Source organism: Heterodontus francisci, chromosome 47, assembly GCF_036365525.1.
Source record: "Heterodontus francisci isolate sHetFra1 chromosome 47, sHetFra1.hap1, whole genome shotgun sequence".
NCBI classification, from domain to species: domain Eukaryota; kingdom Metazoa; phylum Chordata; class Chondrichthyes; order Heterodontiformes; family Heterodontidae; genus Heterodontus; species Heterodontus francisci.
Genome location: NC_090417.1, coordinates 4,221,468 through 4,248,718, shown reverse-complemented (window position 1 = coordinate 4,248,718; position 27,251 = coordinate 4,221,468). Strand labels below are relative to the sequence as shown.

General features: G+C 43.4%; 1 protein-coding gene across 6 annotated transcripts in view; it reads left to right on the top strand.

The window, feature by feature from the left end:
- The window catches only part of LOC137357231 (histone acetyltransferase KAT6A-like), a 181,507-nt gene extending 155,126 nt beyond the window's left edge, over positions 1 to 26,381 (top strand). For 4 of the 6 annotated variants that reach the window (XM_068023400.1, XM_068023396.1, XM_068023397.1 and 1 more), the window contains 4 exons: positions 1,634 to 1,912; positions 3,510 to 3,563; positions 4,514 to 4,814; positions 21,259 to 26,381. In XM_068023400.1, the coding sequence (XP_067879501.1) occupies positions 1,634 to 1,912; positions 3,510 to 3,563; positions 4,514 to 4,814; positions 21,259 to 23,822 (3,198 nt within the window). In that variant the 3' untranslated portion in view covers positions 23,823 to 26,381. The remainder of the gene's footprint in view (positions 1 to 1,633; positions 1,913 to 3,509; positions 3,564 to 4,513; positions 4,815 to 21,258) is intronic. The other 2 variants (XM_068023401.1, XM_068023399.1) reach the window with 1 other exon arrangement.
- The last annotated feature ends 870 nt before the right edge of the window (positions 26,382 to 27,251 follow it).

Below are 27,251 nucleotides of genomic sequence, written 5' to 3'. Positions count from 1 at the left end.
GATAATGCAATTCCAATTAATCTCAGACCCATAAAAGGAACAATTTAAGTTGTTCAGTCTCATTCCTTCATATCATAAATTATTGATGGAGATGTCAAAAATGCCAAATGTAGAAAAAAAATCTTAATTTTCCTTTCTTTGTTTCCTCATTCTCTCTTAATTCAATCTTTCTTTCCTCACATTTCTCTCTCTGCACCTGATTTAACTCCTCCTCCATTGCTTCCCTCTGTTTCTTTCTCAATCCTTCAGCATCATTAGCTAAGGAAATACACTGTTGGACCTGCTGTTTACTTAGGTCCCAGATGCCCTTGCCACACATAAGATTGCACTTCCAGCAAGTGACACATGAATAAAATTTGAACTGAAGGATGCAGGGAAAAGTCAACTCTTGACAGATCTGGTCCAATTGTCCAACTGCTTCAACTGACAGATAATATTTGACAGTCCACCAGGCCAGTGAGATTGACTGTTATCAAACCAACTACTCAGGCTGGTTTGAAGGGTTTTCTCTTTGATATTTCAAGAAATTGTGATGGAACCAGTGTTAACACCATAATTCAAATAGTGACAGGGTTCAACACATCTCTGACATCTAAAAAACTGAAGACTAGCATCTTTGTACATATTTGATTGTCTATAATAGAATCTTACTGCACTGTCTGATGTCCAAAATCTGGGACCAAGACAGTGCCTAATTCTGAATTTTCTTGGATTTTGGTCGCTAGATGATCAAGATTAAGTTCCGCTAATCTTGCCTCTGAGTTCATTCCTTTTTGGACTTGGGATCATCCTTTATGCTGCTTGTTCCTCCAATGCATGAACATCCCTTCTGAAGTGTGTTAACTAGAACCGCACACAATGCTCCAGTGGAAGTCTGACCAGTACATTATACAGCCTCAGCATAATCTTGAGAGACTTGTACTGTAGTGTGCTGGCTATGTAATCATTTTTAGCTTTAATCTTGCTTTAATCTTTATAAAAATAATGCTACATTTTAGTCTTATAATTATCATTTCTTCTACATATCAACTCTTTTGCATACTCTGTGAAAAAGTTAAAAAATAAGAAATTATCAGAGCAAAATGTCAGGTTTTCGGTCAATTCCGGTTTATGAACAGCCGGATTTTGGATGTCCAACCTTATTTCGTTTATGCAAAGTTAATTAATAGTGTTCGTATCTGATGTCTACCAGATCTTTTTGGGCTTCAATTGGCTGGGTTTCAAAATGTAACACAAACCTATTCTCTCCATCAGTTTCCATAATTGCCCATCTGCTGAGAGCAGCAGATCAGGACATGCCTTGCAGTTGCAGAGGCAATAGACGGGCGAGTCACTCATGGCACACTTGTGAACCTCCTTTCAGCCAGTTACACAAGTGACATCCGGTGACCAATCTGTTGTCCACCCTTTTGCTCCATGGTGTGGTGTCTCTGCACATTTAAGTTGCAGATATGAGGTTCTTTCTGCTGGTGTTCTGATTTCTGAAGCAGTTGCCATGTTCCTGTCTGAAAGTTACATACAGAGCTATTATCCTTTGACACTGTACAAAAGGTAGGTCTTGAATTTGTGCTTTAATATCCACTTTGTAAGAGAAGTCCTGGACCATTTTTTAAATGATATTTATTTGAAACAGACTGAGAACACCAGTGAGCTGTGGGATAAGAAGGAACCCAATGGTTACATACCAATCCAGAATGGCAGGCAAATAGCAGCATGTGCAACAACCTGCATAAAGCGACAGGATGGTTCTGTGGAAGGTCTTATGCCTAACGGTGAGAACAAGAGGAAGCATTTTAGCGAGAGCAGTGAGGAAGAGGAGGATGAAGACTATGAGGATGAAGAAGGTGATGACACAAGGCCGAGCTCTCCACCTGTGCTAACAAAACCAGCACTGCGTGGAGTGAAGAGGAAGGTAAGATGGTGAAAAGTAGTTAGGTCTTTTTCCTGGTCAAATGTACTTGTTTTGGACCCTTGGTGGCCAATAGCACAAAACGTGTTCAAGCACTGGGACAACAGCTTTGGTTGACACATGTCATTTTGTTTAGTTCCTTACTGGCTGCAGGGAAGCATTGGATGGATAGACTACATCCTCTGGTTCTGGAATCAGTGATGCGGGATCATCAAGTTATAATTGTGAAAAGTTAGGAGAACATTTTTCACTCAGTTCGTTGTTGGAGTGTGGAATGCTTTGCCAAATGCAGTGTTTGAGGCAGACCATTGCAACTTTGAAGAGAAATTGGATAAATAGGTGAAGCAGAGGAAGATGGAAGGCTTTGGGAAAGAGCAAGGAATAGTTTTGAATTGCCCAAGCAAAGAACTAACACAGATGTAATGGGCCAAATAGCCTCATGCTGTCCCATAAAATTCTATGGTTCAATGCTTCTGTGTTTGCTTCTCTTTTCCCTCGTATTTCTAACATTGAAAATTCACCTAGGTACTGCAAGTACGACCCTGTGTTGTATCACACCACCTATTAAATGGTTTCATGCTGCATCACCTGTAGCTGGTGGGATGAGAGACAATGGAATCTCAATAGAAACTATTTGGATCTTGCAATCTGATGAGACTCTTTCATCTTCATGTTACAATATTTGCATTTGTTCTCAAATTTGGTTTAAAATAATAAATAGTGGTATTTTTATTCTGTCAGGTCTTTTGTTATTTGCTGAGTGTAATTAAGGCGCTGTGTTGAAAAATGGCAGATTGGTTACTTGGTAAATATTCTGTCTCTATGCAGGTTTCAGTATGTAAGTGGTTTTAATCATCATACTGTTTAAAAGATAAAAGTGTTACAGGTCTAAGAGAGTGGAATGTTGTGATATGCAAAAACCTCAGCTAGTAGTTTTAAAACTGATATCAGGAAGAGGTTTTTCACTTAAAAGGAGTGAATTTTCTGGCAACATCTGCCACCTGAAATAGGAAAGCTAGAAACATTAGTGATGCTGCTGTGTGGCAGGATGCTGTCATGGAAGAGCAACAGTGCAAGAGGGATGAGGTGCAATGAGCCAAACGGCTTTTCTTTTCCTTGACTCTTATGTTCTTGGTGAAGGTGGATTATGTCAGGAATTAGTGGAGACACATTACTTATAATGAGCCTTTGTCCTCGCTCGAAGTGAAATCTGATTACAGTCCACACGTGAATCGCAGCAAACAGTTGACAAGAAACTGATGCTGCAAATGGATCATTAGATAAATGCTGATCACAGCAGTCTCCTGAATGTAAATTTTGAACAGCATCAGTGACCGCCGTTAATATTTTCATGACATCACTTGCATTACTGCAGCTGAAAGAAAATTATTTTAACCAGTATTTTTGTAAAGCGAAATGAATGAAAAGATGTGTTTTTTGCTTTTATTGTTTCTCCATACACATCTGATGCAGGCACTCCCTCGAGGCTTATTCTATGGAGTACAGTGGATATGTTGGAGAAATTGCAGGCCAGCAGTGTGGTTAAGGATCATGAACATGAGAGCCAAGCCAAGCATTGTCTTTTTCTGTTTGTCTTAAGGTTTCCACCTTGCAGTCATTCATCCATCCCTTCCCGATGCTGTTGCCACTTTCTGTGGGTACTAATTTTTCTCTGTATTTTATAGTAGGTATGATTGCCATTGCCAGTGAGCTGCACATCATTTGATGCCTGATAGTGTCAGAGCAGGTTAATTCAGAAATCATCTGTTTGTGAGAAGCAAGAAATCTGCTTGATCCAGTTGTAGTTTTATCTTGGAATTTGTTGAAATATTGACACTTGCTACCTCCGGGAATGTAAAAATGTGACATGGTCCTATAGCTCACCCAGTTTGCTCTGCCATACGGCACCTGCTTCAGAACCTGATCTTTTAAACCATTTTCCTGTTCCAAGCTTGCTATATTATGTACATTGTTTCAAGTTTTCTATATAGCCAAAACTGAAATGAGTCAAAATCTTTACAAATGCTTCAACTGAGCTAGCAATTGCACTAGGTGGCAGTGTCTCCCACAACTTCGTATCTGTTGAGGTTATTGCTTTAACAGGAACTTTGTCCTCTGCTCAGTGTTGCAAAGGCAGCCACCTCCTAAGTCAACACTAACCCTCTTACCCCTTGAAAGTATGTTTTACATTTCAACTCTGCTGGCTTCAGACAGCCTAGAAACATAATTGTACAAAGTTTGAATTTGCAACTTATAGATATTTAATGCCATTTAATAATGTTTAGATGTTGAACTGAGGCTCATAGTTCACTGCACCACAAGAAGGGAAATTTTATCTGAGTTTGTTCTTTTAAGCTACATTCAACCAGAAGCAAAATACCAGGTTGGTGAGCTGAGAGGCTGCTGATTGTTCATCAGTAGCATTTGAGTGAGACACAAACTGGTATAAAGTGTTTTACCTTCAAGAAACATTTAATTTGCTATGTATTAGGCTTGAAAGCAGCCCCCAGTTCTAGTAAATAGTTTTGACTTTTGGCTGTGGTCATAATGATGCAGACAAGAATATCTGCCTTGTTTTGAACTCAATATCATCTCTCTCCCTAGAGAGTGGTAATTCACCGGAAAAAACGTGGACGAAAGCGTAAGCAGCACAACAGCAGTGTTGTGACGGAGACCATCTCAGAGACAACCGAGGTGCTGGATGAACCATTTGATGATTCTGATACTGAGCGACCAATGCCACACCTCGAACCAACTTTTGAATTGGAAGAAGATGAGAGAAATGAGAAGAAACATCGAGGTGGACGCATATTCAGAAATCTGGCATCTGGTGGTGGTGCACGAAAACGCACTTCCTCCCAGAGAAAGGCTATGGAAGAAAATGGTGATGCTAATGCAGTTCCAGGTAATTTCACTATTGAATTAAATCATTTCATTTCCCACAGCATAATTTGCATTAGAATAATTATGGAAAGAAACCATACAATAGCGAACATAAAAATGCTAAACTGGGGAAGAGCTAATTTGAATGATTGAAGAAGGGACCTAGCACAGGTAGATTGGAAGAGGCGATTGCTGAGTAAAGCAGTGACAGAGCAATTCAAGGAAGAGGTGGTTCACGTGTAAAACTAGGAATATTTCTTCGAAGGGGAAAGGTAGAGGCCTGGATGGCAAAGAAAATAAGTTAAAATAAAATGGAAAAAATAGACTTATAAAAAATGTTCAGGAGCAAGATTCAGTTCCTAATCAGGAAGATTCTAGAAAATACAGGATGGAATTGAAAAAGTTAACATGGGAGACAAAGAGAGATTGTGAGAAACGATTAGCAGGCAACATGAAATTGAACCCTGAAGCATTTTATAAATACATAAAGAATAAGCAGTTCGTTAGGGAAAAAGTTGGGCCTCATAAAGAACCAAGGGGAAATCTTCATGTAGAGGCAGAGGTCACGGCTAAAATATGAAATGAGTACTTTTCAGCTGTGTTCAGAAAGGAAGGAGATGATGTGAAGGTCACACTAAAAGACAAGAGGGGAGTTATGGGCAAGATAGTCAATGAGAAGACGTACTAAAAAAGATTAGCATTCCTGAAACTTGATAAGTTGCCTGGCCCAGAATGGAATGCATCTCTGGTTGCTGAAAGAAGCAAAGGTAGAAATAGCAGAGGCATTGGTCATGATCTTTCAAACTTCATTGGATACAGGAATGGTGCCGGAGGACTGAGTATTCAAGAAAGGGGAGAGGGATAAACCAGGAAACTGCAGGCCAATCAGCCTCACGTTGGCAGTGGTGGGGAAGTTGTTGGAAACAGGCACAAAATAAACTTTCATTTGGAAAGGGCTGGATTAATCAAAGAGAGCCAGCATTTGTTCAAGACAAATCATGTCTGACTAACTTGATTGAATTCTTTGATGAGGTAACAGAGAAGGTTGATCAAGGTAGTGCTGTAGATGTTGGAAATATGGACTTTTGGAAGGCGTTAAACAAGTGTCACACAGGAGAGTCTTAAGGTCGAAGCCCTGAAAATTAAGAGGAAAGTGATGGTATGGGCTCAGTGATTGTGGTGGATGGATGTTTTTCAGACTGAGGAGGCAGTTTGCAGTGGTGTTGCCCAAGGATCATTTTTGGGTCCATTTCAGTTTTTCATAAATGGCCAAAACTTGAGTGTAGGGAGTAACATTATAAAGTTTGTAAATGATACGAAGCCTGGCAATGTGGTAGATAGTAATGAGGGGAGTTCTAAACCTCAGGATGACATCGGATGATGAAATGGGCAGAAGCATGGCAGATGGCGTTCAATGAGGAGAAGTGTGAAGTGATGCACTTTGGGAGAACTAACATGGAAAGACAGGATGCCATATATGGCATGATTTTGAAAAGTATAGATCAACAGAGAAACCTTGATATCCATGTACACAAATCCTTAAAGGTGTCAGGGCAAGTTAATAAGGTGATTTTAAGGTTACTTGGGTTTATAAATAGAAGAATAGAATATAAAAGCAGAGAGATCATGGGAAAAGTTTATAAATCAGTAGTTAGGCATTAGCTGGAATATTGTGGACACCACACTTCAGGAAAGGTGTAAAGGCCTGAGAAAGGTGATGGTGGGGTTCACCAGGATGTTACCATTTCTGACGAGAGGTTGAAAAAGTTAGGACTGTTTTCCACGGAACAGAGAAAGTTAAGTGGTGACCGAATAGAGGTTTTCAAAATAATGAGTTATTTTTATTAATTCATGGGATGTGGCAAAGCCAGCATTTATTGCTCCAAATGCCCTTGAGAACGTGACTCTGCTGAATGGCTTGCTAGGCCTTGCAGAGTCAACCGCATTACTCTGAGTCTGGAGTCATATGGGCCAGACCAGGTAAGGATGATGGATTTCCTTCTCTATAGGGCATTCCACTGTTTCATGGTCACAATTACCGATAATAGCTTTTTATTCCAGATTTATTTATTTAAATATTTATCGAATTCTGCAGCAGCTGTGGTGGAATTTGAACTCGTATCTCCAGATTATTAGCCCAGGCCTCTGGATTACTGGTCCTGTAACTTAACTAATCTTGTTAAGATCAGGTGATGAGGGGTCAAAGGGCTCACCTCTTGTCTCTCTCCTTGGTTGACCACAACAGATTGATTTTTCCTAAGTGGATATGCTTGCCAATTCAGTGAGTGTTTATATGTTTACACGCTGTGATCATAAAAAGAGCCAATCGGACAGGTTTTTTTGAGTTTAACCAAAGAAAGAGGTTAACTTTATTGTCATTAAACTAATCTAAGTAAAAATAATACAACAGGCTCCAACTTTCTCTCTCTCTCTCTATCACACTCACGCGCGCACACACACACACACACACACACACAGTCACACACAGGTAACAGAGTGGGGAAGAATAGTTTGTTCAAATTGGAGTCCTGAGAAATAAAAGGAGTATACAGACTGTGGAGGTTATTGACTCAGTTGGCTTCAGGCTGAATTCAGTGGTCCTGAGGTTTCCAGTTTGAAGATGTAGACGCTGATTCAGTGGTTCTCCTGCTTCCAGTTTTAAGAGGTGGACATGGATTCAGTAGTTTTCTGGGAGACAACAGTGTGACTGAATTCCTTCGAGGGAGATCTCTTCTTTCCGGAAAGTTCTCTATCTAGCTCCTCCTGTCAGACTTAATTCATTAAGCAGAGTGAGCATCGATCAGTGAACAGACTAACACATTCAAACACAGGTCAATTAAACCACTGAACACTACAGTCTGCAGTAGGAATATGCCTCAGTACTCACAGTCAGCAGACAGAGTTCGAAGCTTGGAAGGTTTGACTGGTTTGTCTCCACCAGTTTAATGTTCAGGTTTCCAGTCGGAGACCTCGCACGTTTTTGTGTCACTATGTTACCGTACTCCTTAATAGAGTAGAAAGAGAAAAACTGTTCTTTCTGGCGTGTGGGCCAATCGCTGGGGGTCATAGATTTAAAATCACTGGCAAAAGATCGAGAGGGGAGTTGAGAAAAAACATGTTGCTGAGAGTTGTCTGGAGCTGGAATGCTGTATCTGAAAAGGTGGTGGAAGCTGATTGCATAAAATAATTTGAAAAGGGATTTAGACAGGAAGAACTTGGAGAATTCAGACAAAAGGTGGGAGTGTGAGACTAAGCACAACTGCTCTTTCAAAGAGTCAGCCACAGGCAAGACAGGCCAATGGCCTCATTTGGAGTAAGTTTCTATGATTTTTAACCTTAAAATTGCTTTGATGTCCAGTTTCCCATGTTTCTAAAAGTGGGCACTGTGCCCACCTTTGGCTTTCCATCAGTTACAGGCGTGTGTTTAATGGTATAAAAGAAGAATGGGTTTGCTTTGTGCTCACGTGAATAACCTCATTAGTTGGATACTGATCAGGTAAGATGGTTACTGCGTGCCCCCCTTTGCATTCCAGGTGGCCCCACTGAGTAGAGGGAGCTTTTTGTTTTTATTTCTAAATGCCTTTTCCCATCCTCACACTGCTGCATTACTCATCATTCCCTGTGGGAAAGGTTAAAGGGAAAGCCATCTTGCTCACCTCCCTGGAGTCTGCTCTTGAGTGTCACAGAGCAGGGAAGTCCCAGGCTCCATCATGTTGGTGCTGAGTTAGATGATCCCAGCCAAGGAAGCAATTGGCCTTCGAGCTCCTGGGCTGGGGAATGTGGAACCAAGTCAGTATTGACTCCAGACCATTGCACACAGACTTGACGGGAAGTTGCGATTGTGTGTGCATCTATGAGGGCAGGTTGAAGCTTATCTGTGATGTACAAATGCTGTAGCGGACGAGTTTCTGGAGTGTGTTAGGGATTGTTTTCTAGAGAAATATGATAAGGAATTAATAATCTTGTTGCAAAAGAACCTTTAGGGATGAGTGACCATAATATGATAGAATTTTACATTATGTTTGAAAGTGAGGTAGTTCAATCTGAAGCCAGGGTGTTAAATTTAAACAAAGGAAATTATGACGGTATGAGGGGCAACTTGGCTGAGGTGGATTAGGAAAATATATTATAAAGTATGACAGTACATAGGTAATGGATAGTCTTGTAAGAATTATTACATAGTTTATCTCAACTATACATTCCTTCAAGGCACAAAAACGCAAAATGAAAAGTCAGTCAACCATGGCTAACAAAGGAAGTTAAGGATTGTATAAGATTAAATGAAAAGGCCGATAAAGTTGCCAGAAATAGTAGTAAACCTGAGGATTGGGAGGATTTTAGAGTACAGGAAAGGAGGACCAAGAAACTGATAAAGAAAGGGAAATAGAATATGAATGGAAATTAGCAAAAGACATAACGAACTGTAAAAGCTTCTATAGGTATATTAAAAGGAAACGTTTGGCAAAGACAAATGTGGGTCCATTACAGGCAGAGTCAGGAGAATTTATAATAGGGATTAGTGAAAAAGCAGAGGAGCTAAATGATTACTTTGTGTCCGTCTTCACTGAGGAAGGTACAAGAAATCTCCCAGAAATAGAGATCCAAGGAAGTCGGGGGAATGAGAAATTGAAGGAAATTAGTATCAGTAAGAAGGTTGTTTTGGAGAAATTAGTGGGGCTGAATGTTTATAAGTCCCAGGGACCTGATATTCTACATCCCAAAGTGTTGAAAGAGGTAATTGTGGAGATAGTGGATGCATTGGTGATCATCTTCCAAAATTCTATAGATTCTGGAACTGTTACTGCAGATTGGAAGGGAGAGAGAAAACAAGGAGCTACAGACCTGTTAGCCTTACATTAGTAGTAGGGAAAATGCTGGAATCTGTTCTAAAGGATGTGATAAATGGACACTTGGATAATGATCTGATTGGGCATAGTCAACATGAATTTATGAATGGGAAATCATGTTTGACGATCCAGTTGGAGTTTTTTGGGGATGTTACGAACATAATTGATAAAGGGAAGTTGGTGGACGTGGTATACTTGGATTTCCAGAAGGCTTTTGATAAAGTCCCCCACAGGAGTTAGTTAGCAAAATTAAAGCACATGGGATTGGTAGTAATACACTGGCATGGATTTAGGATTGGTTATCAGGCAGAAAACAGAGAGTAGGAATAAACAGGTCATTCTCACGTTGGCAGGCTGTGACTAGTGGGGTACCGCAAGGATCAGTACTTGGGACTCAGCTGTTCACCATATATCAATGATTTGGATGTGGGGACCAAATGTAATATTTCCAAGTTCGTGGATGACACACAACTATTTGGGAATGTATGTTGTGAGTAAGATGCAAAGCAGCTTCAAGGGGATTTGGACAGACTCGGTGAGTGGGCAAGAACATGGCAGATGGAGCATAATGTGGAAAAATGCAAGGTTATCCACTTTGGTAGGAGGAATAGATGTGCAGAGTATTTCTTAAATGGTAATAGATTAGAAAGTGTAGATGTACAAAGGGACCTGGGTGTCCTTGTCAGTAAGTCACTGAAAGCTAACATGCAGGTGCAGCAAGCAGTTAGGAGGGTGAATGGTATGCTAGCCTTTATCGCAAGAGGATTTGAGTGCAGGAGTAGCGAAGTCTTGCTTCAATTGTTTCGAACCTTGGTTAGACCGCACCTGGAGTACTGTGTGCAATTTTGGTCCCCTTACCTGAGGAAGGATATTGTTGCCATATAAGGAGTGCAACGAAGGTTCCCAGGACTGTCCGATGAAGCGGGATTGGGGAAACTGGGCTTGTATTCTCTAGCGTTTTGAAGAATGAGAGATGATCTCATTGAAACCTACAAAATACTTAAAGGGATAGACATGGTAGATGCAGGTAAGATGTTTCCCCTGGTTGGGGAGTGTCGAACCAGGGGACACAATTTCAAAATAATGGGGAAGCCACTTCGGACTGAGATGAGAAGAAATTTCTTTATGGAGTCATAGTACAGCATAAAAACAGGCCCTTCGGCCCACCTCGTCCATGCCGACCAGAATGCCTATCTATACTAATCCCACCTGCCTGCATTAATTCCGTATCCCTCTATGCCTTTCTATGCCTGTCCAGATGCCTCTTAAATGTTGCTACTGTTCCTGCCTCCACCACCACCTCTGGCAGCTCATTCCAGATACCCACTATTCTTTGTGTGAAAAATTTACCCCTTTGATCCCCTTTAAATCTCCTCCCTCTCACCTTAAATCTATGCCCTCTAGTTTTAGTCACCCCTACCATGGGAAACAGACTCTGGCTATCTACCCTATCTAAGCCTCTCATAATTTTATATACCTCTATCATGTCCCCTCTCAGCCTCCTTCGCTGCAGGGAAAACACACCCAGCCTATCCAATCTCTCTTTATAACTCAAGCCCTCCAAACCAGGCAACATCCTTGTGAATCTTTGCTGCATTTTCTCTAGCTTAATCACATCTTTCCTGCAGTGCGGCGACCAGAACTGCACACAGTACTCCAAGTGCGGCCTAACCAACTTTATGTACAACTGTAACATGACGTCCCAACTCTTGTACTCAATACCTCGGCCAATGAAGGCAAGCATGCCATACGCCTTCTTCACCACCCTGTCTACCTGTGTTGCCACTTTCAGGGAACTATGTACTTGCACCACAAGGTCTCTCTGCTCAACAACACTTCCCAGGGCCCTGCCATTCACTGTATATGTCCTGCCCTGGTTTAACTTCCCAAAATGCATCACTTCGCACTTGTCTGCGTTAAATTCTATTTGCCAATCCCTTGCCCGCTTTCCCAGTTGATCTACATCCTGTTGTAACCTGAGACAACCTTCTTCACTGTCCACTATTCCACCAATTTTGGTGTCATCTGCAAACTTATAATCATGCCCCTTACATTCACATCCAAGTAATTAATATATGACAAACAAAAGAGGGCCCAGTACCGATCCCTGTGGCACCGGCCTCCAGTCTGAAAAACAACCCTTCACTACCACCCTCTGCCTCCTATCATCAAGCCAATTTTGTATCCAATTGGCTAGCTCACCCTGGATCCCATGTGCTGGACCCTTCCGGACCAGCCTACCATGCGGGACCTTGTCAAAGGCCTCGCTAAAGTCCATGTAGATAACGTCCATCGCCCTGCCCTCGTCAATCCTCTTGGTCACCTCCTCAAAAAACTCAATCAAATTTGTGAGACATGATTTCCCACACACAAAACCATGCTGACTATCCCTAATCAGACCTTGCCTTTCCAAATGCATATAAATCCTGTCTCTCAGAATCCCTTCCAATAACTTTCCCACCACTGATGTAAGGTTCACCTGCCTGTAGTTCCCTGGCTTATCCCTGCTGCCCTTCTTAAATAAAGGCACAAAATTCGCTGCTCCCGTCTTCCGGTACCTCACCTGTGGCTAACAATGATATAAAAATCTCTGCCAGGGCCCCAGCAATCTCCTCCCTTGCTTCCCATAGAATCCTAGGATACACCTGATCAGGCCCTGGGGATTTATCCACCTTAATGCGCTTCAAAACCTCCAACAACACCTCCTTTGTAAGGTTGATACGCTCCAGGATATCACCGTTCCCTCCCTTGAACTCACAAGCTTCCATGACCTTCTCCACGGTAAATACGGACGAGAAGTATTCATTTAAGACCTCGCCCATTTCCCGTGGCTCCACACATAGATTACCACACTGATCCTTAAGGGGACCTACTCTCTCCCTAGCTACCCTTTTACTCTTAATATACTTATAGAATCTTTTAGGATTCTCTTTTATCTTATCTGCCAGAGAAATCTTATGGCCCCTTTTCACGCTCCTAATTTCCTTCTTAAGTGTACTCCTACATCCCCTATACTCCTTGAGGGACTCGCTTGATCCCAGCTGCCGATACCTGACATATGCCTCCTTTGTCCTGACCAGACCCTCAATATCCCTCCTCAACCAAGGTTCCCTAAACTTGCCAGCTTGCCCTTCAGTCTAACCGGAACATGCCGGCCCTGAACTCTTCCTATCTCACTTTTAAAAGCCTCCCACTTGCCAGACATCCCTTTACCTGTAAACAGCCTCTCCAATTCAACTTGTGAGAGTTCCTGTCTGATGCCATCAAAATTAGCCTTCCTCCAATTTAGGACTTCAACCTGAGGACCAGTCCTATCCTTTTCCATAACTATCCTGAAGCTAATAGAGTTATGGTCACTGGTTCCAAAGTGCTCCCCCACTGACACATCAACCACCTGCCCATCCTCATTTCCTCAGAGGAGGTCGGGTGAATCCTCTTCTGTAGTAGGGCCATCCACATACTGCTTCAGAAAACTATCCTGGAGACACTCAACAAATTCTTCCCCTTCTGATCCCTTAGCACTAAGGCAGTCCCAGTCAATATTAGGGAAGTTAAAATCACCTCCTATTACATCCCTATAATTCCTACACCTATCTGTGATTTCCCTACATATATGCTCCTCCACTTCCCTCTGACTATGGGGGGGCCTATAGTATAATCCCATCCAAGTGATCACCCCTTTCTTATTTCTAAGTTCTACCCATATGGCCTCGCTGGACATTCCCCCCGGGATATCCTCTCTAAGTACTGCGGTGATGTCCTCCCTAATCAATAGTGCAACTCCCCCTCCTCTCTTACCTCCACCTCTGTCACGCCGCAAGGATCGGTACCCCGGAATGTTGAGCTGCCAGTCCTGCCCATCCCTCAACCACGTTTCCGTAATAGCTATAATATCACAATCCCATGTACTGATCCATGCTCTGAGTTCATCTGCCTTAACTGTAAGGCTTCTTGCATTGAAGTAAATGCAGTTTAGCCTACCAGCTTCCACGCTTCCTATCCTGCCCCTGCCCGGCCTGCCGACTGGACTTGCTTGCTTGAACCTCAGAGCGTTGTGAATCTTTGGAATTCTCTACCCCAGAGGGCTGTGGAAGCTCAGTCATTGAGTATGTTTAAAGCAGAGATTGACAGATTTCTAAATACCAATGATATAAGGGGCGATGGGAATAGTGTGGGGAAAAAGGCATTGAAGTGGATGATCAACCATGATCGTATTGAATGACGGAGCAGGCTCGATGGGCTGAATGGCCTACTCCTGCTGCCATGTTCCTGTGCACCCTGATAGTCACGTAGACTGCTCGAACTCGCTGTCCAAACTCGCCTGCAAAAAATGGCAACTGGTTGAGGAATCCACAGAACTCTGCAGGAGCAGAGTCAGCACCTTTCGGAGAGTCGGTCGTTGTTCACCTAAATTCCGCCTGATACTGAAGTAGCAGACAAGTACATTTGTACAAAGTAACACCACTGACACATGTTGCAGTCTGTCTCCAGGATCATTCACAATCCAAGCTGCACGATACAGCTCACCTGTTACCACTGTGTACACCATGCCATGTGAGCATTAGCAATAAAACATTCGCAACACATAAGCCGAGAATATATGCTATCCAAGTAAGCAATTGTTGGTTTGATCCAAGAATATTGTCAGAATGCGGCTGTTGGTTACAAAGAACGTTGTGACTCTTAGTGTCACATCGCAGCCGCACAACTATGAACAGTCTTCACCCTTGATGAATTATGGCAAATAGGGGATCTCTCTCTCTTTCACACAGACACACGACCTAAACAGAAGTAAGCAGGAGACGAAAAGTTAAGTTTTGCTCCTTTTGCTTTTCTCTGGCCTCCCAGTATTGAAGGAACATGGCATAGTGCATACAGTAAAGCTGTGCTACAAATAGCATTTTTCTGAAGTAAAAATTCTTAGAATTGAATCATAACCAGTCAGGAACCTGACTCAGATTGTTGTAACAAAGTCAAGGTCATGCAGGGTACTGAGATCTTATTCCACACGGATAATATTAGAACTGTGTAGAGTAGACGTACACATTGTACTGCCTGTTAAGAGATTTGTTGGAACCTATCACTGGAGATGGTAGTTTAATGTTAGCACCATTTGGGACGCCATCTGGAGATGCTGAGGTTATATATGTGGCTTTGCTTCGATGTGTAACCCTCACACTCTTCAAATGAGAGGGAAATTTGAATGCCTCTTGATTATGCAGATTTAAGAGAACATGGTAGCAGTTAATGGCACTGGACCAGCAACTGAGGTAAGAGTTCAAATCCAATGACCGGTTGTCAAATTGAATTAAATAAATCTAGTTACTATGGGCTTGCACCATGTAAAATCATCAAAACTCCATTATAAAATCTCACTGTTGCACGAGTATTTTTTCCGGAAAGTAACCTGACACCCTTACTTGGTCTGACCTACACCTGACTCCGGTCCCATATATATGGTTGATTCTTAGTGCCCTAAAATTGGCTGAACCACTCAGTTATAGAGTCATAGAGGTATACAGCACAAAAACAGGCCCTTCAGCCCATCGTGTCCATGCCAGCCATCAAGCACCTATCTATTCTAATCCCATTTTCCAGCACTTGGCCCGTAGCCTTGTATGATATGGCATTTCAGGTGCTCATCTAAATACTACTTAAATGTTGTGAGGGTTCCTGCCTCTGCCACCCCTTCAGGCAGTGTGTTCCAGATTCCAACCACCCTCTGGGTGAAAAAATATTTCCTTAAATCCCCTCTAAACTCCTGCCCCTTATCTTAAATCTGTGCCCCAGGTTATTGACACTTCCGCTAAGGGAAAAAGTCTCTTCCTATCTACCCTATCTATGTCCCTCAGAATTTTGTATACCTCAATTCAGCCTTCTCTGCTCTCAGGAAAACAACCCTAGCCTATCCAGTCTCCATAGCTGAAATGCTCCAACCCATGCAACATCCCCGTGAGTCTCCTCTGCAGCCTCACCAGTGTCATCCCATCCTTCCTATAGTGTGGCGACCGGAATTGTACACAGCACTCCAGCTGTGGCTGAACCAGCGTTTTATACAGTTCCACAATAACGTCCCTGCTCTTATATTCTGTGCCTCGGCTAATAAAGGCAAGTATCGCATATGCCTTCCTAACCACCTTATCTACCTGTGCTGCTGCCTTCAGTGATCCCAAAATGCATCACCTCACATTCGTCAGGATTAAATTCCTTTTGCCACAGCTCCGCCCATCTTACGAGCCCATCTGTATCATCCTGTAATCTAAGGCTTTCCTCCTCACTACGACACCACCAATTTTCTGTCATCTGTGAACTTACTGATCATACCTCCTATGCTCACATCTAAATCATTAACGTACACTACAAAAAGCAAGGGTCCCAGCACCGATCCCTGCGGTACACCACTGGTCACAGGCTTCCAGTCGCGAAAACAACCCTCTACCATCACCCTCTGCCTCCTGCCACAAGGCCAATTTTGGATGCAAATTGCCCTGGATCCCATGGACTCTTAAATAAAAACAAGAAATGCTCTAAATACTCAGCAGGTCTGGCAGCATCTGTGGAAAGAGAAGCAGAGTTAACGTTTCGGGTCAGTGACCCTTCTTCGGAACTCCATGGACTCCCATGGACTCTTACCTTCTTAACCAATCTCCCATGCGGTACTTTACCAAAAGCCTTACTGAAGTCCATGTAGACTACATCAACTGCTTTACCCTCATCTACACATCTAGTCGCCTCCTCAAAAAATTCAGTCGAGTTTGTTAGACATGATCTCCCCCTGCCAAAGTCATGCTGACTATTCTTGATTAATCTAAAAGCAAAATACTGCAGATGTTGGAAATATGAAATAAAAACAAGAAATGCTGGAAATGCTCAGCAGGTCTGGCAGCATCTGTGGAGAGAGAAGCAGAGTTAACGTTTCAGGTCAGTGACCCTTCATCAGAATTGACAAATATTAGAAATGTAAAAGGTTTTAAGCAAGTAAAGAGGGGCTGGAGCAAGAGTTAACAAAAGAGGTGGTGTTAGCAGGGCAAGGTCACAGAGAATAACTGGCCAGTAGGTCATGGAACAAAGGCAAACAGTGTGTTAATGGTGTGCTGAAAGACAAAGCGTTAGTACATCGAGGGTGTCAACTGACAATAAAATGAACAATCCTGGCCCCAAGCACAAACATGAAAAAAAACAGTGGGTAGGCACAGTAGAAACAAACTAAACAAACTAAAATAAAATAAACAAGTAAAAAATATCGAAAAATAAAAAGGGAGGCCCGTCATGGTCTGAAATTATTGAACTCAATGTTCAGTCGGGCAGGCTGTAGCATGCCTAATCGGTAAATGAGGTGCTGTTCCTCGAGCTTGCGTTGATGTTTGACATCCACACTCCGTTCTCTCAGGTCTAACCCCGACATTGTGATCAATCCTGCCGACAAGGGTGGTGCTGTTGTCTGGCATACCGATCTCGACCTTGCAGAGGCTCAGCGCCACCTTTCAGACACTTCTTCCTACTTCCCACTGGACCATGACCCCACCACCAAACATCAAGCTACTGTCCACAGGACTGTCACTGACCTCATCTCCTCTGGAGATCTTCCCTCTGCAGCTTGCAACGTCATAGTCCCACAACCCCGGACGGCCTGCTTCTCCCTCCTTCCCAAAATCCACAAACAGGACTGTCCCGGCAGACCCATTGTTTCAGCCTGTTCCTGCCCCACTGAACTTATTTCTTCCGATCTTGACTCTATCTGTTCTCCCCTGGTCCTGTCTCTTCCCACCGACATCCGTGACTCTTCCGACCCCCTACGTCATTTTGACCATTTACAGTTTCCTGGCCTTAACCACCGCCTCTTCACTCTGGGCATCCAATCTCTTTGCACCTCCATCACCCACCTGGACAGTTTGAGGGCTCTCCACTTCTTTCTTGAACAGAGGTCCAACCAGTCCCCATCCACCACTACCTTCCTCCGCCTGCCTGAACTTGTTCTCACATTGAATGACTTCTCCTTCAACTCCAGTCACTTCCTTCAAGTAGAAGGTGTTACTGTGGGTACCCACATGGGTCCTAGTTATGTCTGACTTTTTGTGGGATATACAAAGAACAGTACAGCACAGGAACAGGCCATTCGGCCCTCCAAGCCTGCGCCGTTTGGTTGGTATGCTGGTTTGGTATGGTGCCACCTTAGTTAGCCTAGCTTCAAGAGATTCTTTAGTCAGGAGTAATTAGAACATTAACCTTTATTACATTATAACTATGTACAGCTTCACACCAGTCTGTATGATTCCTCTGAAGCCATGCTGCATCTCTCCTCAAGTCTCTGTCACATGTAATCTCTTACATCATCATGGTAGAAGGCATTCTTTACACTTTCTCAACATTAACCCTTTCAAACCCTTATACTACATTGTCCAGATCTTTCTGCATGTGGGCACAGACTGCTTCGGTATCTGAGAAGTTGTGAATGGTGCTGAACACTGTGCAACCATCAGCAAACATCTCTATTTCTGACTTTATGTTGGAGGGAAGGTCTTTATGTTGAACATTCCTGTTCCAGTCCTACTCAGGCCCCCTCCCCCAACCCTTTTTCCGGGACATTGATGACTGTATCGGTGCTGTTTCCTGCTCCCGCCCGAAACTAGAAAACTTCATCAACTTCGCCTCTAATTTCCACCCTTCTCTCACCTTCACATGGTTCATCTACATGGACACTTCCCTTCCCTTCCTCGACTTCTCTGTCTCCATCTCTGGGGATAAGCTGTCTACTGATATTCATTATAAGCCCACCGACTCCCACAGTTACCTCGACTACACACTTCTTCACACCCTGCCTCCTGTAAGGATTCCATTCTCCCAGTTTTTCCGTCTCCGACGCATCTGCTCTGATGATGCAACCTTCCACGACAGCGCTTCTGATATGACTTCCTTTTTCCTCAACCGAGGATTCCCCCCGCACTGTTGTTGACAGGGCCCTCAACCGTGTCCGGACCATTTCCCGCACCTCTACCCTCACCCCTTCCCCTCCCTCCCAGAACCGCGACAGGGTTTCCCTTGTCTTCAGTTTCCACCCCACCAGCCTCCACATCCAAAGGATCATCCTCTGCCATTTCAGCCACATCCAGCATGATGCCACTACCAAATGCATCTTCCCCTCCCTTCCCCTGTCAGCATTCCGAAGAGATCGTTCCCGCCGTGATACCTTGGTCTACTCCTCCATTATCCCCACCACCTCGTCCCCTTCCCATGGCACCTTCCCCTGCAGTCGCAGGAGGTGTAATACCTGCTCATTTACCTCCTCACGCCTCACTATCCAATGCCTCCAAGACTCCTTTCAGGTGAAGCAGCGATTTACTTGTACTTCTTTCAATGTAGTATACTGTATTCGCTGTTCACAATGTGGTCACCTGTACAATGGGGAGACCAAATGCAGATTTGGTGAACACCTCCGCTCAGTCCGTAAGCATGACCCCGAGCTTCCAGTTGCTGGCCATTTCAACACCCCCGCTCTTCCCCCCCCCCCCACCCCTTATGCTCTCATGCTCACATCTCTGTCCTGGGATTGCTGCAGTGTTCCAGCGAACATCAATGCAAGCTCAAGGAACAGCATCTCATTTACCGGTTAGGCACACGACAGCCTGCTGGACTGAACAGTCAATAATTTCAGACCATGACGGGCCCCTATTTTTTATTTTTAGTTATTTTTTATTTGATTATTTAATTTTAGTTTGTTTCTACTGTGCCTACCCACTGTTTTTTCATGTTTGCACTTGGGGCCAGGATTGTTCATTTTACTGTCAATTGGCACCCTCTCTGTCCTAACACTTTGTCTCCCAGCACACCATTAACATACTGTTTGCCTTTGTTCCATGACCAATTATTCTCTGTGACCTTGCCCTGTTAACACCACCTCTTTTGTTATCTCTTGCCCCAGCCCCGCTTTACTTGCTTAAAACCTTTTACATTTCTAATATTTGTCAGTTCTGATGAAGGGTCACTGACCTGAAACATTAACTCTGCTTCTCTCTCCACAGATGGTGCCAGACCTGCTGAGTATTTCCAGCATTTCTTGTTTTTATTCTTGATTAATTCCTGCCTCTCCAAGTGGAGATTAAACCTGTCCCTCAGAATAGTTTCCCTACCACTGATGTTAGACTCACCGACCTGTAATTACCTGGTTTATCCCTGCTACCCTTCTTGAATAATGGTACCACATTTGCTGTCCTCCAGTCCTCTGGCACCTCTCCTGTGGCCAGAGAGGATTTGAAAATTTGTGTCAGTTGTTGAATAGTGACTACACAAGGGAATGATTCAAAGAGAAGGTCCTGTTGAGTTTATGAGATGGAATATTCTAGTTTAAACAGATGAGGAACTCATCACTGTTCACCCTCGTAGTAACTGTTGAGCCTAACAGTGTAAGTGAGTTGAATCAGGGAAGGTGACTGAAATGACAGCATCATTTATGATGGCAGTCCAATCCCCTCACACTGCTTAATTATTCTTTCCTGTCATCTCACACAAAATATCCATTACTATATGTCGAGCACAGTAATTCAAATGTACTCTTCAAGTCACATTTTCAAATCTGAATGTTGTTTGAGCCTTCAGCTGTGGCTCAGCTGGTAGCACAAGGTTCCGGGTTCAAGTCCCACTCCAGCACGTGAGCACAAAAGTCTTGTCTGACACTCCAGTGCAGGACTGAGGCAATGCTGCGCTGTTGGAGGTGCAGTCTTTCAGATGAGACATTAAAATTGAGGCCCGTCTGCCCTCTCAGGTGCACATAAAAGATCCCATGGCACTATTGCAAAGAAGGCCAGTTATCCCTGGTGTCCTGACCAATAGTTATCCCTCAATCAACATCACAAAAATAGCTTATCTGATCATTATCACTTTCTGCTTGTGAGAACTTGCTGTCTCTGCTTTCCTACAAAGAAACATACTGTAAGGTCAGAAACTGGCCACATTGTGAATCATGATTACTTTCGTCACAATGTTGGAACCCTCTGTCTGTAGGCTGAAATAAATTGGCCTATCCCTTTGCCCCATTCCAACACTCTCCCAGTGAAAGTACTGGAAATGATCAGGCAGAATGATGAGCTTTGTATTGACAGAGGAGGTTCCCAGGATCATGTACAGTTCCTTGGCTGACATAGCGTTTGATGTGTTGGAAATGTGTCAGCTTTATAACCATGTTGTGAAATGTGTTAAGAGCAGCACAAGGCTTGTTTCCTTCTGTTTTTTTCCCTACATCTCAGCGTGCGACAAATGATAAGTTGGATGTTCTTGCTCGACAAAGCACACCATAAGTTTCTTGACTCTCTTTGGCTATCTAAAATAAGGCATGGAGCACAAGCTTGATTTCGGAGCAATGGGACATTGGGAGCATTACCAAAGGTATTGGCTTTGTGTTTGTCAGCCACACCATGGGGAGTGGTTGACATCAAACGCTCACTGTCTGAAAAATGAGTGCATACAGCTGGTCGAGCAAGAACAGAAGCACAGTACTCCTGCTCCTCCAGTAAGGTTTTCTGGATTTGGAGCACTTCCTTTTCCCACCATGTCACTTACATTTCAGTCTGTTTCCCCTTCCCCTGCCTAAAACTGAATCCTTACAAGTATTTGCTTTTTTTTCAGGACAAGATACCCTTGAACCTTTAGTCACTGTGAGGAAAGACAAGGCCAAGGAGCCTTCCGTACCCAAATCTCCACCCGTGGTGTTAAAGCGCAAGAGAGGGTGGCCAAAAGGTGTGAAGCGTGGAACAATCAAATGGAAGAGAAAGCCAGGACGTAAGCCAGGATTTAAACTTGCCCGATCAAGTGTGGCTATGGAGAATGCAAGTACTCCATTGACCAATGCTGCTCTGAAACAAGGGCGTCCGAACCGTAGTGAGGAGAGGAGGAATTCAGTTGTCGAACCGAAAATTGTGGATCTCCCCATTGCTTACAAAAAAGAGGATGATGAAGAGGAGGAAGAGCTGGAGGAAGAAGTGCCATGCGATGTGCAGAGAACACCTCATGCTTCTCACAGTCCAACACTTAAAGTTGAGGAGCAGGAGGCTGAGAATGCGAATGAAGAGAAATCTGAATCAGCTGAGCAAGAGGGACATACAGATGAAGAACACGAGCAAGAGGAGGAGGAGGAGATCAATCAGAATGATGACCATGATGCTGATGATGAAGATGAAGGCCATCTGGACTCTGAAGACAAGAAGGTCGAGGAAAGTTTAAAAGAGAGTGTGAAAGAGGAGTCTCCAATGCAAGAACCTTTTTTAGAGACAAACACACTAGATAAAAATATTGCAGATGAAAACGTGATGGATGCAGATTCTGAAGAAGAACAAGCAAATGATACATCGTTGGACTCGGAGCTTGTGCCACCTTCAGATGAAGACCGTGTCGATGATCATGATAACAAAGAGACTTTAATCCCAGAGTTCAAGGAAGAAGAGGAGGAGGAGGAGGAGGAGGAAGAGGAGGAGGATATATCGCATAGCGAGCTGGATCTAGAAACGGTGCAAGCTGTTCAGTCTTTGACACAAGAGACAAATAGCGAGCAGGATGGTGCTTACCAGGACTGTGCCGAGACTTTGGAAGCCTGCCAGAACCTGCAAAGCTACAACCAAGCTGAAGAAAGCCCACAGATTACCATGGTGGAGGACTGCCAACAGTCAGAACATAACAGCCCCATCTCATCAGTTCAGTCACATCCCAGCCAGTCTGTCCGTTCAGTCAGTAGCCCAAGCATGCCAGCCCTAGAGAGCAGCTATACACAAATAAGTCCTGAGCAGGGCTCACTGTCGGCTCCCTCGATGCAGAACATGGAGACAAGTCCGATGATGGATGTCCCATCTGTGTCTGACCATTCACAGCAGGTAGTTGACAGTGGGTTTAGTGATCTGGGCAGCATTGAGAGTACAACAGAAAATTATGAGAACCCGAGCAGCTACGATTCCACAATGGGAGGCAGCATATGTGGGAATAACACCTCTCAGACAAGCTGTTCATATAGTGGTCTGTCGTCCTCCAGCAGCCTGACTCAAAACAGCTGTGTCGTAACTCAGCAAATGACAAGTATGAACAGCAGTTGTAGCATGATGCAACAGAATAATGTTGCCCCAACAGCCAACTGTAACATGAAGTCACCTCAGAGTTGTGCAATTGAAAGACCTCCAAGCAACAACCAGCAACAACAGCAGCAGCAACAACCACCACCACCACAACAACAAGCCCAGCAGCAGCCTCCACCACAACAGCCACAGCCACAACAGCCCCAGCAGCAACAGCAGCCACTGTCCCAGTGCAGCATGAGTAACAGTTTCACAACAGCCCCCATGACCCTAATGGAGATTCCAGAGTCCTCAAACACTAGTGGTATGAGCCTGTATGAGAGAATGGGTCAGGGGGATTTTGGTGCTGGTGGCTATACACAGCCTACAGCCAACTTCAGCCTTGCCAGACTTCAGCAGCTTACCAATACCATCATGGACCATCATGCGATGCCTTACAGCCACTCTGCTGCTGTGACTTCCTATGCAACTAGTGTGTCTCTATCTAACACGGGCCTAGCTCAGCTCGCCCCAACACCCCACGCACTTGCAGGGACACCCCAAGCACAAGCCACCATGACGCCTCCTCCAAATCTCACGTCCCCATCTATGAATCTGACTTCACCCCTCTTGCAGTGCAACATGCCAGCTTCCAACATTGGGATTCCTCACACTCAGAGGTTGCAAGGCCAGATGCCAGCCAAAGGTCACATTTCAAACCGTTCCAAGTCCGCCCCACTGCCAGCTGCTACAGCCACCCACCAGCAGCAGATCTATGGCCGTAACACCCCTGCACTGGCACAGCGGGCTCTTACAGTTCAACGAGGGATGAACATGGGTGTGAACCTGATGCCTGCCCCCACCTACAATGTCAACTCCATGAATATGAACACACTGAATGCTATGAACAGTTATCGGATGAGCCAGCCAATGATGAACAGCAGTTACCATGGTAATGCGGCCTACATGAACCAAACGGCTCAGTATCCTATGCAGATGCAAATGGGCATGATGGGAGGCCAGCCGTATGGCCAGCAGCCTATGCAGTCTAATCCCCACAGCAACATGATGTACACAGGCCCCTCTCATCATAGTTATATGAACGCTGGCATGCCCAAGCAATCACTAAATGGCCCATATATGAGAAGATGAGGGAAGATCCTGTAGACACCATAGAGAGCCACTGTTTATACTGACAACAGCAGACATAATGGAAATTTCAAATAGAATGATTGCTGTAGACATAGGAATTTCATGAACTGCTTAGGGCCATGTTCGGAGCGCTTTGGCCTTAATTCCCCAGCCCCGAGAGAAAAAAAGGAAGAAAAATAAATTCTGCAACAGAATTCAATAAGAAAAATGGTTTGAGGAACCATGCACAAGAAATCTTTTAATTAAAAGAAGCCTTACTTAATGAATTGTGTAGAAATGAAAAACTATCTGCTTTTTATATTTTTAATTTTTTTAATCTTTCGGTTTGTGTGTGCAGTCCACATTTTTTTATCGAGTCCATAGATAATGCGACCCCTGAGTGTGAGGACTGTCCATGTCCCCATTCATTGACTTGGCACAGGGCAGGAGGCACTTATCTCAGACTCTGCCTTGGTGATATTGTTGCAGGTGTGGCTGTAATTTATTGATCTCACTGTATCCCGTGCCAGTAGGTGAAACCGGATCGCTTGTGCGCTTGTGGACTTCAGACCTTAATGCCAAGGGCACCCTTCTTTTCCCCGTTGGTATTGAGTTTGACTCTAGCGCAGCATGCAACAGGCCCAAGAGCATTTTCATGTATGTTATAACTATGTTTTTAACATTGCTTCTTGTGTCACTGCAAGCCATTTCACTCGTACGCCTTTATTTTTTTATGAGAATTGACAGTATTTGTTCTGGCACTTTCGAAGGACAGCCCAGGGTCCTGCAACATTTAAGGCTTACAACATTTAATTTCCAATTTATTTTCTTAAATAAATCTCTCAATCATGAGAAATATATTCAGATTTGTCAGACTGTGTATATTTGGTTCCCTGTAAGGGTATTTATCAGATGAGAAAGACAGCTATGTTCACAACTAATTTAATTTTTTCTCTTTTGCTTTCCCCCATAACCTCGGGCAGTTAAATTGCTTCCAGCCAGTAAGTGCAGATTAGTTACTAAGTGGCACAGTTAGCTCAAGTGTCACGTCAGGAAGAAAAGGAGCACCTTGTGCTTGCTCACTGTCTCTTGACAGCTATTAACGGTCATCAACAATCCGAGTTCAGGCATCCTTGGGCTACTTCCCAGTGGGCACAACTGAGATGGATGTGAGAGTAAAAAATGGCAAATCGGAGATGAGTCTATATTGGCAGGACAAATGTAAGGGAAGCGACATCAAGAAAATAAGCCGTGCCATACTAGATCCAAGAGTGGTTGACATCTTTCAGTATAAATAGGAAAATAATCATCTAAATGAGCCACATTTTGAATGTGGTAAGGGGAAGAGTATGTAGGGGTGGGAGCAAGTAAATGGTTCTGACAGCATAGTTTAAAGTAAGGATGTCGCCACAATAGCCAATTGGCAGCTCCTCTCTGTTCTGATACCTACCACTAGATAACCCATGTAACGTCAAGTGATGGGATAAATAGCATTGGAGGGAATTGTATCACTGGATTGCAATGGGCAGTCTACCCTGGCCCAAAGATATGCGTCACTGGTACACTTAGCAGGTCCACAGCACGCAGTCCGTTCATCAACTGCAATTGTGCCGTACTTGGCCCACCATAAAATCAACAAAATGCAATTTAAAAAAAAGAATGTGATGTAAAATGTTCCCACAACAGTTAAAGGGTGGCACTGTGCAGTTGGTATGTGAGTCTTGTGGCCTAATGGCATTTAATGGTTTATTTTTATTCATAGTGTGTCCCATTGTTGGAATAATGTCCATCAAAACCACTCCACACTTCTGGGCTGGCCTTCAAGTGTGTTTGTTGGAATACTGTTGATTTGGGGTGGGGTGGGAGGGGGAAGGGACGATGTTTTTAAAAAAGAAAAGAAAAAAAAACAAAGCAGTTTTAGCCCAGAGCACCAGATATATTAAAAATACACAAAGAAGATTTCTCTTTTCCCCTTCTCATTGTTTCTGGTGTTCTTGGTTTTGTTGAATCAGGCAGCTTCCTTTTTTGAAAGATAAGCTGGCTCATTTTGACTTTAGGATTATTATAGAAAATGTTTTTCTATATTAAAAATGAATTTATCCTACATAATATTGGTACTTGTCATTTTTCAATTCTGTTAAGAGGTATTTTTAGCAGTTAAACTTGGGTAATCTTAACTGAAGCTCACTGTTAGTGATTCTCAGATGCCTTTTAAAGAACTCACATTTCATTCCATCTGTAGAGTTTTTTCTATCTTTGTTGTAGAATATTGAAGCTATTTTAAGAAAATAAATTCTCCAGACTTATAGTGTGTGTGAATAGACCTCCTCCAGCTTCCAAGCCGCATGTAAAAAGCTGAATATTCATGTCTGTTTATATTGCTTTCTTTTTAGTAGCCTTTGTACTTGTACATGGTGACTGTAAGCTACGAGGAGGGAACAACTGGGCATGTGCATACAGATGCCAGCACAGGCCACACTCCCTCTTCTTCCCCCTTGTATGTAATATCACTTTTCTTTCTAGCAAGTACTTTCAAAGACCTCTGTACATTTTAACATAAATAAATTATGTTGAGCCATTTTGGATGTCTGTCTTTTAAGAGTGCCCCAGCAATATTTTAATCAAAGGCGTGATTGAGAAACAGATGCACTTGGAACAAGAACAAAATAACGGGACTTTTCCTCACAATTTTGTTTGTACTTTTACATATCAAAAAGTGCCACACAATTTTGGCCTGGTTGAATGAAAACAGTTACCGTGGAATATTTCAATATTTACTCAGCCGCTTTTCTTATTCTTAATTTTTTTGCATCCTCGACACTATTTAATTCCACTCTATGATGTAAAGTTCAATGAGCTATTTGGCACTTGTATTTTGTTGATATGGGATTGTTCAATCTTCTGGAACACTTAATGGAGCAGCCACAGTTTGACATGAAGAGAATGAACTGCATGCAACATTAAACTTAGGAATTTTGAAAACTAATTGGTCCTGCATTTAAACCTTAGCATCAAACATTGAAAATCCTGAGTGTGAGAGTTGCTTTAATTGTTTTTTGGTTCACCATTCGATGGCCCAGATGGGCCAACCACATGAATGACCAGCTACAAAGCCTTTGCCAGTGTCTCTTGGGGCCCAACTACAAGGACTCACAGTGGTCACTAATGCTTTGATGTCTCGGCTGAGATGGGAGCTGTGCTGTCCAACCAGTCTGATAACACACATTGTTGGTAATCCAACAATTTCAGCAATGGGACAGATCAGTACCTGAAGTTTTCAGTCGTAATTTTAGTTCTGGATTTCTTTTGAATGGAATTGTGCCTCCTCTGGGAAATAATTTTTTAAATGTTTGCCCTTGTCACTTGCAGGAAATGAGTGCAGATTTGCTGCAACTGTTCACAAGGGGAGCTGGGCAAATTGCTCAAAATGAAAGATGCCCACATACAGAA